This window comes from Dryobates pubescens, chromosome 29 (assembly GCF_014839835.1).
Source record: "Dryobates pubescens isolate bDryPub1 chromosome 29, bDryPub1.pri, whole genome shotgun sequence".
NCBI classification, from domain to species: Eukaryota; Metazoa; Chordata; class Aves; order Piciformes; family Picidae; genus Dryobates; species Dryobates pubescens.
In genome coordinates this window covers 3121756-3135128 of record NC_071640.1, presented here as the reverse complement: position 1 = coordinate 3135128, position 13373 = coordinate 3121756, and the positions used below count along the sequence as shown (strand labels likewise).

The 13373-nt window shown below is 54.4% G+C and overlaps 1 protein-coding gene across 2 annotated transcripts in view; it reads right to left on the bottom strand.

Annotated features, from left to right (window-relative positions):
• COL5A1 (collagen type V alpha 1 chain) overlaps positions 1–13373 on the bottom strand; it is a 200135-nt gene that overhangs the window by 83446 nt on the left and 103316 nt on the right. For both annotated transcript variants that reach the window (XM_054174209.1, XM_054174210.1), the window contains exons 10-11: positions 8326–8367; positions 7965–8027 (exon numbers count right to left, since the gene is read on the bottom strand). In XM_054174209.1, coding sequence (XP_054030184.1) covers positions 7965–8027; positions 8326–8367 — 105 coding nt within the window. The remainder of the gene's footprint in view (positions 1–7964; positions 8028–8325; positions 8368–13373) is intronic.

Sequence of the window (13373 nt, the reverse complement as noted above, 5' to 3'; positions counted from 1 at the left end):
CTGTTTCCAGGCTCTGCCATCTGCAGTGCTCAAGGGGGCAAGAAAAGCCTCCACGAGGTTCCCAGTTACTGGAATCAGTGCTTGGTGGGGTCTGTTCAAGCCTATTAAACCCAAAGCAGGAGGCTTCACAGCTCAGATCAATGAGGTAGAAATGGAGGAAGATAAATACATCTCCATACATGTTCAGCCAGCTGGGGCATCCCATCTTTTCTCTCTTCTGTCTTTTGATTTTTGAGCCCTAGGAGATTGCTTCCATCTACAGTGAAGTGATCCTGTCAGCAGCTGTAAATCAGCCAAGCTCTGAGGATCTCAGTGGAGCTCTGCTGATTAACACCAGTTGAGCAGCTCCCCCTTGTCCTAAAGAGAGGAGTGAGCAGGGAAAAGATCTATTGATGAAGCTATAAATAATCAAATGTGGCCAATTTTCCTCGGGCAGCTCATGGATTGTTGGTGTTCCCAACTGTGTGCTTGGCAAGGAGCTGCAGTTAACCCAGACTGGCACATCCCCCCACACTGGGTGAGGCTCTTGGTGCCATGGTTTAGTTGATTAGATGGTGCTGGGTGATAGGATGGAATGGAATGGAATGGAATGGAATGGAATGGAATGGAATGGAATGGAATGGAATGGAATAGCACAGACGAGGGTGGAAGAGAACTTCAAGATCATCCAGTCCAACCTATCATCCAACACAACCTAAGAAACTAAACCATGGCACCAAGCACCCCATCCAGTCTCCTCCTGAACACCTCCAGGGATGGGGACTCCACTACCTCCCTGGGCAGCACATTCCAATGGCCAATCTCTCTCTCTGGGAAGAACTTCTTCCTGACATCCAACCTAAACCTCCCCTGGCACAGCTTGAGACTGTGTCCTCTTGTTCTGGTGCTGCCTGCCTGGGAGAAGAGACCAACCCCCACCTGGCTACAACCTCCCTTCAGGGAGTTGGAGAGAGCAAGAAGGTCTCCCCTGAGCCTCCTCTTCTGCAGGCTAAGCAACCCCAGCTCCCTCAGCCTCTCCTCCCAGGGCTGTGCTCCAGACCCCTCCCCAGCTTTGTTGCCCTTCTCTGGACACCTTCCAGCATCTCAACATCTTTCCTAACCTGAGGAGCCCAGAACTGGACACAGGACTCAAGGTGTGGCCTCAGCAGTGCTGAGCACAGGGCAGAATGAGCTCCCTGCTCCTGCTGGCCACACTGTTCCTGATGCAGGCCAGGATGCTATTGGCCTTCTTGGCCATCTGGGCACACTGCTGGCTCATGTTCAGCCTACTATCAACCAGCACCCCCAGGTCCCTTTCTGCCTGGCTGCTCTCCAGCCACCCTGACCCCAGCCTGTAGCACTGCCTGGGGTTGTTGTGGCCAATGTGTAGAACTCTGCACTTGGATGTGTTCAGTCTCCTGCCCTTGGCCTCTGCCCATCTGTCCAGCCTGGCCAGGTCCCTCTGCAGAGCTCTCCTGCCCTCTAACAGCTCAACTCCTGCCCCTTGCTTGAAGGAGCTGCAGTTAACCCAGATTTGCACAGCCCCCCAGACTGGATGAGGCACTTGGTGCCACGGTTTAGGTGGTTAGGTGGTGTTGGGTGATAGGTTGGTCTGGATGATCTCTGAGGTCTTTTCCAGCCTGGTTAATTCTATTCTAAGATATCTCTATATGCACACAACATCACTGAACCCTGCATGGAAGGGAAGACAGCACCCAGCTCCTCACTGGGCATGCCCAACTGCAATCTTCACACCAGCCTAAGGAGCTGAAGGCAAGAGTGGCTTGAGCACATCCCAGTGAGGCCAAGAGCAGCCCTGCTGGCTCAGTTCATGGCATGATGACAAGAGTGCCTGGCCAACAGCTCGAGCTGGAGGACTTGGCACTCCCCCTAGTCAGCCAACACCAACAACAAACCCATCTGGGGAGCAACCAAGCAGGCACTGAACGTCTGTGTTTGCTCTCTCTGTGTTAGAGCTTGTGGAGCCTCCTTCCCTGGAGAGATTCCAAACCTGCTTGGACACAATCCTAGGCAGCATGCTCTGGGCAAACCTGCTTTAGCAGGTGGGTTGGGCTAGGTGATCTCCAGAGGTCCCTTCCAACCCCTTCCACTGTGTCAGTCTCACTCTCTCCAGCCTGCCTGGAGCCCTTCAAGTCCATGCAGACACCAAACAAATGCTCAGCTACACCCCTGCCACAGATCACAGATGTACATGGACACACACAGGGACACACAGGAGCCAGACCTTGTCCCATACTCACCCCACAAGGCAAAGGGAGGTGGATGAAGAAGGCAAAGGGAGAAAGCAAAGAGAAAAGAGTAATGAAGCCCCACACAAAGCAACCAACCAGAGCAATCCATGAGGAGTTACCCCTGCCCACTGGCTTCCAGCAAGACCTTGCTGCAGCTCTCACAGCTCTCTCTTCCTTCTTCTTCCTTTCCCTCTACACACCACATTCAATGTTCCCCTCATCATCTCCCTTTTCAAAAGGAACCCAAACCAAAGTTTCAAGCACTAAATTAGAGCCCAGCACCAGGGTGGAGGTGAAGAGCTGCTGCTGCTGCTGCTGCTGCTCCACCCAGCCCATGGCTTGGGCTGGTCCTGCACCACAATTACAGGGCAGAGGTAGAGCAGGAGCTGAGCTCTGCACCACAGCTGGTCCAGAATAACAATGCTGCTCCCAGCACTGCAGCAGACACCACTGCAGCCACTTTGTCAGCAAGAAAACCCAACCCCAATCCAAGCCCAGCAGCTCCCTCAGCACCAAAAGGGAGCCTAGAAAACACCCCAGCCCAGCCATCTGTCACAGCAAGCTCAGCATCCTGCCTTCACAGAGTCACAGAGCTGCACTCAGCTGGAGGGGACCTCCAGAGGGCATCTTGTCCAACCCCTCCCCCCAGCCAGCAGGAATGTCCTCAGCTACATCAGGGTGCTCTGAGCCTCATTAAGCCTGACCTTGAATCCCTCCAGGGATGGACCCTGCACAGCCTCCCCGGGCAACCTATTCCAGTGTCTCCCCCCCAACACTGGAAAGAATTTCTTCCTAATCCCCAGCCTCAATCTCCCCTCTTCCAGCTTCAATCCACTGCCCCTTGTCCCATGTAAGAAGCCCCTCCCCAGCCTCCTTCAGGCACTGGAAGGCTGTGCTTGCATCCATAAACCCCTCTTTATGTTGCAGGCTGGGAGGGGGAGGCCTTCTCCTTGGTGGGCAGAGCAGCAAGGGCAACGATCTGGAGGGGGAGTGGAGGGGGGAAATGAATCCAAACCCATAAAGCACTTTGCAAATCTAAATTCATGAATGCCTTGCAGAGATGCAGCCTCCCAGAGCCTCTGCTGGTGTAAATCTGTGTCACTCCTGTTATGTAAATAGAGATTTGCTGATCTACAGCAGCCAGGGATGGGGACTTCAACTTCCATTTGGTGCAGTGCTGGAAAATGCCATGCTGAGTGCAAGCAGCAGTGCAATATTTCAAAGGGAACGGATAAACTGAAGCCTCAGGGTGCTGAAGCTCAGCCTCCTTGAGCAGCAGGCAGTCATATAGAATAGAATAGAATAGACCAGACCAGACCAGGTTGGAAGAGCCCTTCAAGATCATCAAGTCCAACCTCTCACTCAACACCATCTAATCAGCTAAACCATGGCACCAAGCACCCCATCCAGCCTCTTCCTAAACCCCTCCAGGGATGGGGACTCCACCACCTCCCTGGGCAGCACATCCCCATGGCCAATCTCCCTTTCTATGAAGAATTTCTTCCTCACCTCCAGACTAAACCTCCCCTGGCACAGCTTGAGACTGTGTCCTCTTGTTCTGGTGCTGCCTGCCTGGGAGAAGAGACCAACCTCTGCCTGGCTACAACCTCCCTTCAGGGAGTTGTAGAGAGCAAGAAGGTCTCCCCTGAGCCTCCTCTTCTGCAGGATAAGCAACCCCAGCTCCCTCAGCCTCTCCTCACAGGGCTGTGCTCCAGACCCCTCCCCAGCTTTGTTGCCCTTCTCTGGACACCTTCCAGCATCTCAACCTCTTTCCTAAACTGAGGAGCCCAGAACTGGACACAGGACTCGAGGTGTGGCTTAACCAGTGCTGAGCACAGGGCAGAATGACCTCCCTGCTCCTGCTGGTCACACTCTTCTTGATGCAAGCCAGGATGCCATTGGCCTTCTTGGCCACCTGGGCACACTGCAGGCTCATGTTCAGCCTACTATCAACCACTCCCCCCAGGTCCCTTTCTGCCTGGCTGCTCTCCAGCCACTCAGAGTGGTGCCCAGCAGTCCACAGTGGTGAGCCTCCACATTCCCTTTACGTCTGTGTCTCTGTGGGATTACTTTTCTGTCATTGTCAGCCCTGGTCAGAAGATTATGCAACAGAAGAGCTTCCTGGCAGTAGCTGAGGTCTTCCAGGGAAGGCAGGGCTGGCTGTCTGATGGGGGGGAAGAAAAGGCAGCCTGGAAGCCTTTGAGAAGCCCAGTACAGAGGGACACAGAACTGCTGGGAGGGCTGAATGCCTTCTGCTGTGAGCACAGGCTGAGAGAGTTGAGGTTCTTCAGCCTGGAGGCTCCAGGGAGAGCTTCTGGTGCTTAAATGGGGTCTGTAAGAAAGCTGGGGACAGACTTTTGAGCAGGGTTTCTACAGCAGGATGAGAAGTGGGGGCTTTCAATTAAAAGAGAGGACACTGAGGTGAGTGAGAAGGAAGAAACTTTGGCACTGAGGATGGTGAGACCCTGGGCCAGGCTGCCCAGAAAGGCGGGAGACATCCCAGCCCTGAAACCATTCCAGGTCAGGTTGTTCTGGGGCTCTGAGCAGCCTGCTCCAGTTGGGGAAGTCCCTTCCAACCTAGCATCCTATGACTCTATGCTCTCCTGCTCATCTCCTGCTCTAAGTGAACCTTCTCTGGCTGGACTCAATCTCCAGAGCTCCCTTCCAACCCCTATCCTTCTGTCATTCTGTGCCCTCATTCCAAGGAGCACATCTTGCCCACTTTCATTCCAGCCTTGGAGTAGCCATAAAACAGCTCTCAGCTCTCCTGAGTTCCACATTTCCTTCTTCCCACCTCTTGAGGAAACCTAAATCATCCTGAGCCACCCTCAGCCCTCAACCAAATCCTCTGAAACCTCCCACAACCAGGCTGCTCTGCAGCTCTGCCACTGACATCAGCTGTAGGACTATCAGCTGCTGTAGAAGCAAACCAAAGCTGGGCTGAACCAAGCAAGGGAGGTGCTGAAGCAAGCAGAGCTCAGGGAGCACTGGCCAATATTAGCAGAGCTGAACACCAGGGTGGGTGGGGGGTGGCTGTATGAATTCAGTGCACCTGCCTGACTGCAAATAAAAAGTCATTCCATCAGCTGCAGGGGCTGGGGAAGGTTCCCTGGCTGCACACCCAGCAGTGTGCTGTGAATTCATGAGCTCTGTGTGCAGGGTTAACAACGAACAAATGAAAAGAGGAGCTGCTCTAATTGCCAAGGAGCCTTTCAAGAGCAGTTGCAGCTCCTGGCTCTGCCAGTTCATCACTTCTCTCTCTCTCTCTGTACAAGATGTTGTATCACATTCTGTTCTGGACACTGGGGATGTGCTAGAATGCAAATGATGCTTCTCAGTTCAGGGTGTGGAGCAACAGCAGCCAGGGACACTGTGTCTGCTGCTGATTGGCTTTGCATGGCTGTTCAAGAGGAGGCTCAGCCAGCAAACGTCTGCATCTGCCTGGACGAGCGGCAGAGAGCCAGGCTGCCTCGTCACCAGGGTCAGCATCCACCCTGCCAGGCAACTGAATCCTTGGGAGCAGAAGCAAGGGAGAAGGAGAGAAAGCTGAGCCACACAGAGTCATAGAACTGGTTTGCTTGGAGAAGACCTCCAAGATCATCAAGTCCAACCACCCACCTAAGGCCACCGTGGCCGCTACGCCGCGTCCTGACGCGCAATGGCCAAGCATTCCCTGAGCACCTCCAGGAGCAGGGGCTCCACCACCTCCCTGGGCAGCCTGTTCCAGCATGTAGGACTCATGCAGGGGGAAGAGCCAGCAAAAGCTCCACAGCTCTTTTGACTAATCCTAGCCCACTGCAAGGAGCAAACTGCTGCTGGGACCTTCCTCAGCCTGCTCATCCCCTACGAAGTCTGACACCCAGGGACGCAGAGTCCTCTCTTGGTCCTTCTGCTGGAGTAGTGCAGGAGGAAGCAGGACCATGGTGTCTGAGGAGTTAAGGCAACCCCTCTGAGCTTAAGGCAACCCCTCTGAGCTTAAGCCAACCCCTCTGAGCTTAAGCCAACCCCTCTGAGCAGTGGCCCTGGCTCCCAGCCAGGGGCTGAGCCCGCAGGTGCCTATTGACTGTGTGAGCAATCGATGGAGCACAGTCAGGGCTCCTCATTCTCAATCATGTCACAACCACCAGAAAAGCTGGAATTGGTCCATCAAAACCCAATAAACACACCAAGAATGTAAATGGGGAAGGGGGAGGGGGGAAAAAGTGTCTTTACAGCAATACCCCAGTGAGGATGCAGGGGGCCAGGAGACTCCAACCAAGTCGCCAAGGACCAACAAGGCAACAAAGAGCTCTGAAAGTTGGACCAGGAAGGACTTAGAGATAAATATTCCTCCCCTCTTAAGTGGTGTTGTCATGTTTTGATACATCCCTTCTCCTGTGTCCTGTGTACCACCTCCAGAGGTACCTCAGCTGGTGTTGCCATGCCTGTAGGCAGGCTGAGAGTAAGGAGATATAAAAGCCAGAGGGTTTGATGGACAGCTCATGGTGACCACAGAGGAAGCTGCTAGCTTCACTCCAGCATCAAAAATGAGTCCAAGGTGAGATCCTTGTTGGGCAGGGATCTTGTGCTGAGCCCAACCTGCAATGGAATGAGTTCTCCCTCCTTTCTGAATCTGCTGGGACACACATCAGCACAGGACAACATCTCTTCTCCATCCAGACCTTCCCAGCTCAACCTGGGCATCAGCTTTCCCCACCTTGTCCATGCAGGATTCAGTGAAAAACCTGCCCTAGGAGTGTGAAGCCCTATGAAAAGAGAGAGCCTCACCCCAGCTCATCCTTCCTGGGCACCCAGCAGGCAAATGGGGTGCAGTTCTCCATCTGGAAAGCAACTGCTGGGTCAGTGGAGGATGCTGCAGTGCACACAGGTAGCAGGCAGCCAGAAAAAAACCTGCTCAGGACCTTGCTGATCAGATTAGGGAAGTGTTTGCTGGTAAGAGCTCCCTTCCCCTGCAAGGTGTTCTGCATTCTCTGGGTGACAGCAGTGGGATGTTGTGTGTTGGGTGCATCTCCTGTGATCTGCTGCTCTCCTGCCTCCTGAGCTGTCCAGGAGACTCTCTGGGCACACAGAGCTCCAACCCAACCTGCCTCTGGGCCTCTTTTTTTCCCCCCTTTTTGCTAACAAGGCTGCAGGGCTCAGGCCACACTAAACCACGAGTGGAGGCTGAAGTTAGAGCTGTTGGGAGCCTCCTTCCCCAGATGAATGTGCACCAGAAACTGTTTTGAAAGCATCTTTGTGACCGCACTCAACCTCGAGCTGCGCCGCGGCACCGAAGTGCTGCCGGGCTCCAAGCTCCATTTGTTTTTGCTCACACAGACCTGCTGAAATCAATGAATTTACTCATGCAAGACAACTGCTGCTGGTACACAGGTCCCCTGTGCCACTGCTGCATCAGCCTGCAGCCCCACATCCTGCTCTGCTGGGCTGCATGGAGGCAGGAACCTCTCTTCTCCTGCCAGCGCAGCCCCCACGCCGGTGGATCCATCATCCAAGCCACAGAGCGGTAGCAAGGGACCTCTGGAGGTCATCCACTCCAACCTCCCTGGCTGCTCCCCAGCCTTTTGATCCTGGCTGGAAAGGTCTGCCCTGTTCCCTACCATGAGCTCCTTTTGGAGCTGACTCAGAGGGGGATGAGAAGCATTTTAAGGGCTCCAGTGGCACACCACAGCCCCATTCTCCACACACAAAATGACCTAAGGCTCTCAAGAGGAAGGAAAAACCAGGAATACTCACTCTTTCCCCAGGGTCACCCATTAAGCCCACAGGTCCAGTTGGTCCTGGAGGTCCTGGAAGACCCTAGCAGAGAAGAGACAGGAGGGGGTGGGGGGGGTGGGGTGGGGAGAAAAAAATCAGCCACTGAAGGAAAAATGTGTTCTTATTTATGACATTTGTACAATGAGCAGGAAGAGAATTAGAGCTTGCTGTTTATTTTTGCACCAGAAAATCCACCCTGAAGCACTCTGTCCACATGCTTGGCATATGGAAGAGATGGAGGCCAGGAACAGCTGTCTGCTGAGCCCTCCACCAACCCCCCAGCACCCCCCCACAGCCACAGGCATCCTTTGCTGGAAGGTGTAGCCAAAGTGCCACTTACTGCTGGGCCCTCAGGACCAGGTGGGCCTTCCACCAGCATTCCCTAAGAGGAAGAAAGAAAAAGTGATTAGCAAGGCAAATCCTCAAAGCCACTTTGACTGCAGGGCTGGAAAGCCCAGTGCTGAAATCTGCTTGGTTGGAAGACACCATCCAGGCCAACCACCAACCCAGCACTGCCAGGGCACCACTAAACCATGGCCCTCAGCACCACATCTCCAAGGCTTGCCAGTCCCTCCAGGGATGGAGACTCCACCCCTGCCCTGAGCAGCCTGTTCCAGGGCTTGACAGCCCTTTGGGGGAAGAAATTCTCTTCTCTCCTTCCCTAGGGTCACCACAACCCTTCTCTCTTAGCCCATGGCCAAGCAAAGGCTAAACCCTGGGGCACATCCAGCCTCAGTGGGGCTGGGGTAGGAGGGAAGCTCTTCTCCCCTTCCCCAGGGTCACCACAACCCTTCTCTCTCAGCTCATGGCCAGGGAAAAGCCAAACCCTGGGGCACATCCAGCCTCAGTGGGGCTGGGGTAGGAGGGAAGCTCTTCTTCAGGCCAAAGCTGTTTCTAGACCCAGGCAAGCTTCAAAAACAAAACAAAAACCCCTTAATAACCAAATTGCAAGGAGGTGTTGGGGATTTTTTTTTGCCTCCCTTTAAATTACTTTCCCAGCAGACTGCATGCTGTGATTTACTCTGTGTACCTAGGAAATCACTGTGTGGGCAAAGTGCTGGGATAATGTTATTCCATTCCTTTTAATCTAAATATTTTGTCATAACTTTAAATCAGCTCTAGCACAGATTCAGGAGAATTGAGTTCCCTCTTCCCCACCCCCTGCCCTGCTTCCCCACCCCCCTTCCTTCATGGGGATGGAAAAAGCAGGACAGAAATCTCCCTGTCAAGCTGGTAAATAGATCCCAGAAGGGATCAGGATGGGGAAGGAGCCCACAGTGAGCACTGCTCCTTCTAGCCCTGGACCAGTGATGGTGGCAACAGTGGCACCCAAAGCAGTCCCAGCTCTTGCCAGCTCACCTGGAGCCACCAGGGACAAATCTCCCAATCAACCTGGTAAATAGATGCCAGAAGGGATCAGGATTGGGAAGGAGCCCACAGTGAGCACTGCTCCTTCTAGCTCTGGACCAGTGATGGTGGCCCCAGTGGCACCCAAAGCAGTCCCAGCTCTTGCCAGCTCACCTGGAGCCCCCAGGGACCTTTCTCCCCTGGGATGCTGGCTCAGGTGGGAGAAGCCCAGAGGAAGCAAGTTCAAGGACTGGTCTCAGGTCTGCTCTCCTGAACTGAGGACTAAAAGCCTCATCTGACCCCACTGCAGTGGCCACCACAGACAGAGCTGAGCTGAACCAATCTCAAAAGGAAAACCCAGGCATTCCTGCCTCCAAAACCACAGTCCCTAAGCACAGAGGAGCCCAAAATAGGGTGAAACCTCTTGCCATGGACCATCCCTGCTTCCAGGAGTGGGATGCATGGTCCTGCACCACTAATGCATGGCCAGCACTATTTTCTGTCTTTCCCACTGTCCACACTACTCATTACCACCTCATTTAAAATCTGGCTTCTGCTTCATTTGGATGAGTTAAAGGACACTTTCTGCTGCTGCTGTGCAGTCTTCTTCAGCACTATTTAGGTGATGGACTTTGCCCAGTGCCCATTGTGGCAGCAGTTTTGCTGTGTGCCATAGAGGCACTGCTGCCTTCTGGGTGGGAAGCAAGGGTGAACCTTCCACCACCTTCCTCCAGCCTGTGCTGAGGAGGAGATGGTTGCTGTTGGAGGCCACCATGAAGAGGTAAGCTGTGAGGCTGGGAGTGTGCCCCCATGACATTCCACTAAGCACTGGATGCTTTCCAGGCATGGGGTGAGGACATTGCACAGGAAACTCCAGAGGTCCAGCTCTGGACAGCTCAAGGTCCATCCTTGCTGAGACTGATGGCACATCTTGGGGCAGCAGGCTCCAAACCAGACACTGAGGATTGTCTCTGGGCTGGTGCAGCGATCCATGGCCCACACAGAGATGTTCCTGGGCTGCTGGATCCCAGCATTCCCATGGGCTGAGCATGCAGGGCACTGAAGCCCTGCTTCCCATGGCTGGCTGCAGAGCCTGGGGACACTCCTCTCCTCAGGAAGAGCCTGGGCTAATTAGGCAATTTGCAATGCAAACATCCTTGGCATCTTCCCCTTAGTTATCTGGTGGGTTCTGTTGAGCTCTGGCTTTAGGGACATCTGGAGATTCTCTCCAGTGAGAAACCTCCACTGTTTATATGAGAGCTCATCAGCAAGGGCCAGGGAAACGTGGGAGGGCTTGGGGTTGGGGACCAAGCCCCGTGGGAGGGATGCCACCAAGGGCGATTGCCTCAGGGACAGCAAACAAATCCTGGGTCTGGGACCGTCCCAAGGGGAAACAAGGGCTGGCTGCCACTCACTCAGCACCCAGATGCTAAGCACAAGCTGAAGCTGAGAGAGCAGAAGCAGCCAGAAAGGTGGCTGCAGCACACAAAGCTGCCAGGAAAAGATAGATCAAACCCTCCCCGAGGACATGCAGGAGTCCCAGGTCCCCTCTCAACAACAAAGGTCAGAGGGGTTTGAAGAAGAAGTCAGAAGAAAGAATACAGAATTAACCAGGTTGGAAAAGACCTTTGAGATCATTGAGGCCAAGCTATCACCCAACACCATCTAATCAACTCAACCCTGGCACCAAGTGCCTCATCCAGGCTCTTCCTAAACACCTCCAGGGATGGGGACTCCACCACCTCCCTGGGCAGCACATCCCCATGGCCAATCTCTCTCTCTGGGAAGAATTTCTTCATCACTTCCAGCCTAAACCTCCCCTGGCACAGCTTGAGACTGTGTCCTCTTGTTCTGGTGCTGCTTGCCTGGGAGAAGAGACCAACCCCCACCTGGCTACAACCTCCCTTCAGGGAGCTGTAGAGAGCAAGAAGGTCTCCCCTGAGCCTCCTCTTCTGCAGGCTAAGCAACCCCAGCTCCCTCAGCCTCTCCTCCCAGGGCTGTGCTCCAGACCCCTCCCCAGCTTTGTTGCCCTTCTCTGGACACATTCAAGAATCTCAGTGTCCTTCTTGAGCTGAGGAGCCCAGAACTGGGCACAGGACTCAAGGTGTGGCCTAACCAGTGCTGAGCACAGGGCACAATGACTTCCCTGCTCCTGCTGGCCACACTGTTCCTGATGCAGGCCAGGATGCCATTGGCCTTCTTGGCCGCCTGGGCACACTGCAGGCTCATGTTCAGCTGCTATCAACCACTCCCCCCAGGTCCCTCTCTGCCTGGCTGCTCTCAGCCACTCTGTCCTGAGCCTGTAGCACTGCCTGGGGTTGTTGGGGCCAAAGTGCAGCACCTGGCACTTGGATGTGTTCAATCTCCTGCCCTTGGACTCTGTCCAGCCTGGCCATGTCCCTCTGGAGAGCCCAGAAGGAAGCCTAGAGCCGGGATATGGAAGGCTCCCAGCCATCCCCTCGGCTGCATCCCGCAGCCCTCCTGCGCTGCTCAGCTGCCTCCAGCGAGCGTCAGCACCGAGCAAGGATTGGAGGTTCGAGGGGGTGGGGGGTGGAAAACGGGAGAGCAAAGGCAGCAGAATGCGAGCCCAGGGCTGGCTGGAGCTGACAGCAGGATTAAAAAAGAAACAAAAAACCCGCTCCTAATAAAAAAAGAAAGAAAGAAAGAAAGAAAAACCCTAAAGAGCTAAAGAGTGCAGCAGCGCTGAATTGGGCTCTGCTGAAGAGGAAAAGCATTTGGTCTTGTTTACTTTCTGGCAACAGCTCTCTACGTGCCCCAGTGTTTTGAAAGAGCAAAGGCAGCCAAATTCTTTCTGGATGATTAAACTTAACTGTTTTGTTGGCTCTAGCTGCAGCTCAGATGGGTTCTGGGCAAGGTAAGCTGAGTTTGGGGCTGTTGTTTTCCTGGGGTTCAGCTGTCCACTCTCCCCCCCTCCCCCCAAATCTTTCCCCTGCTTCCCAAATCAAGGCAAACTGCTTGGCTCCTCCTCTGGGTTGTGGGGTGAGAGGGAGACCCAGAGAGGAAGGAAAGGTCAGGAATGCTTCTGTAAGGTCCTCAGTTCAGGCTTTTTGTGCCCTCCTGCTGCACCCCAGCTTCTCTCATAGCATCATAGTATCAGTCAGGGTTGGAAGGGACCACAAGGATCAGCTAGTTCCAACCCCCCTGCCATGGGCAGGGACACCCCGCACTGGATCAGGCTGGCCAGAGCCTCATCCAGCCTGGGCTTAAACACCTCCAGGGATGGGGCCTCAACCACCTCCCTGGACAACCCATTCCAGGGCTTCAGCACTCTCATGGGGAAGAACTTCCTCCTCACCTCCAGCCTGAATCTCCCCACCTCCAGCTTCAATCTCCCCACCTCCTGCTTCAATCTCCCCACCTCCAGCCTCATTCCATCTCAGACCCCCTTCTTCCCTCCTCCCACTGTCTCTGCAAGTGTCAAGAGGAAGGAAAAGAGGATTTAAAAGCAGAACAATGGCCTCTGAGCGATGGGAAGTGCCCCCTCGAGGCTGGGTGCTGTGCTGGCCCTCTGCCAAGGAAAATTAGGTTAATTGAGTTGCTGGTGAGCAGTGAGGGTGTGCGGAGGGGTGGCTGCAAGGACCTGAAGCCCTCTTTCCAGCCCTTAGAAGGGCAGGCATGGGGGTACCACATCACCCTCAGCCATCAGGCAAGAGGCACTCTGGGCAAGAGCCATCGTGAGGACAACTGGAGAGGGGGTCCAGCCTCCTCTGAGGAGGTGCACCCATGTGTTTTTGCAGGCAACAAAGGGCACAGGCAGTTTGCAACTGTTCCTCAGCATGAAAAGCAACCTCAGAAGCAGGGCAGGGCAGGATGGTGAAGAAAGAGAGCAGCAGGTCCCACTCCCAGGACAACAGAAGGCTGCTTCTGGAAGCAGAAGGCTGGTGGGACCCTAGAGCAGGCACAGGGGCAAACCTCTCCCCTCCCACAGCTGTGTGCAGGGAGAACCCTTTTATTTCCACAGAGCTGAACCCATTAGTTGCACAATTAAAGCCAGCCCCAAGCTGCAAGTTCAGGTCAGGA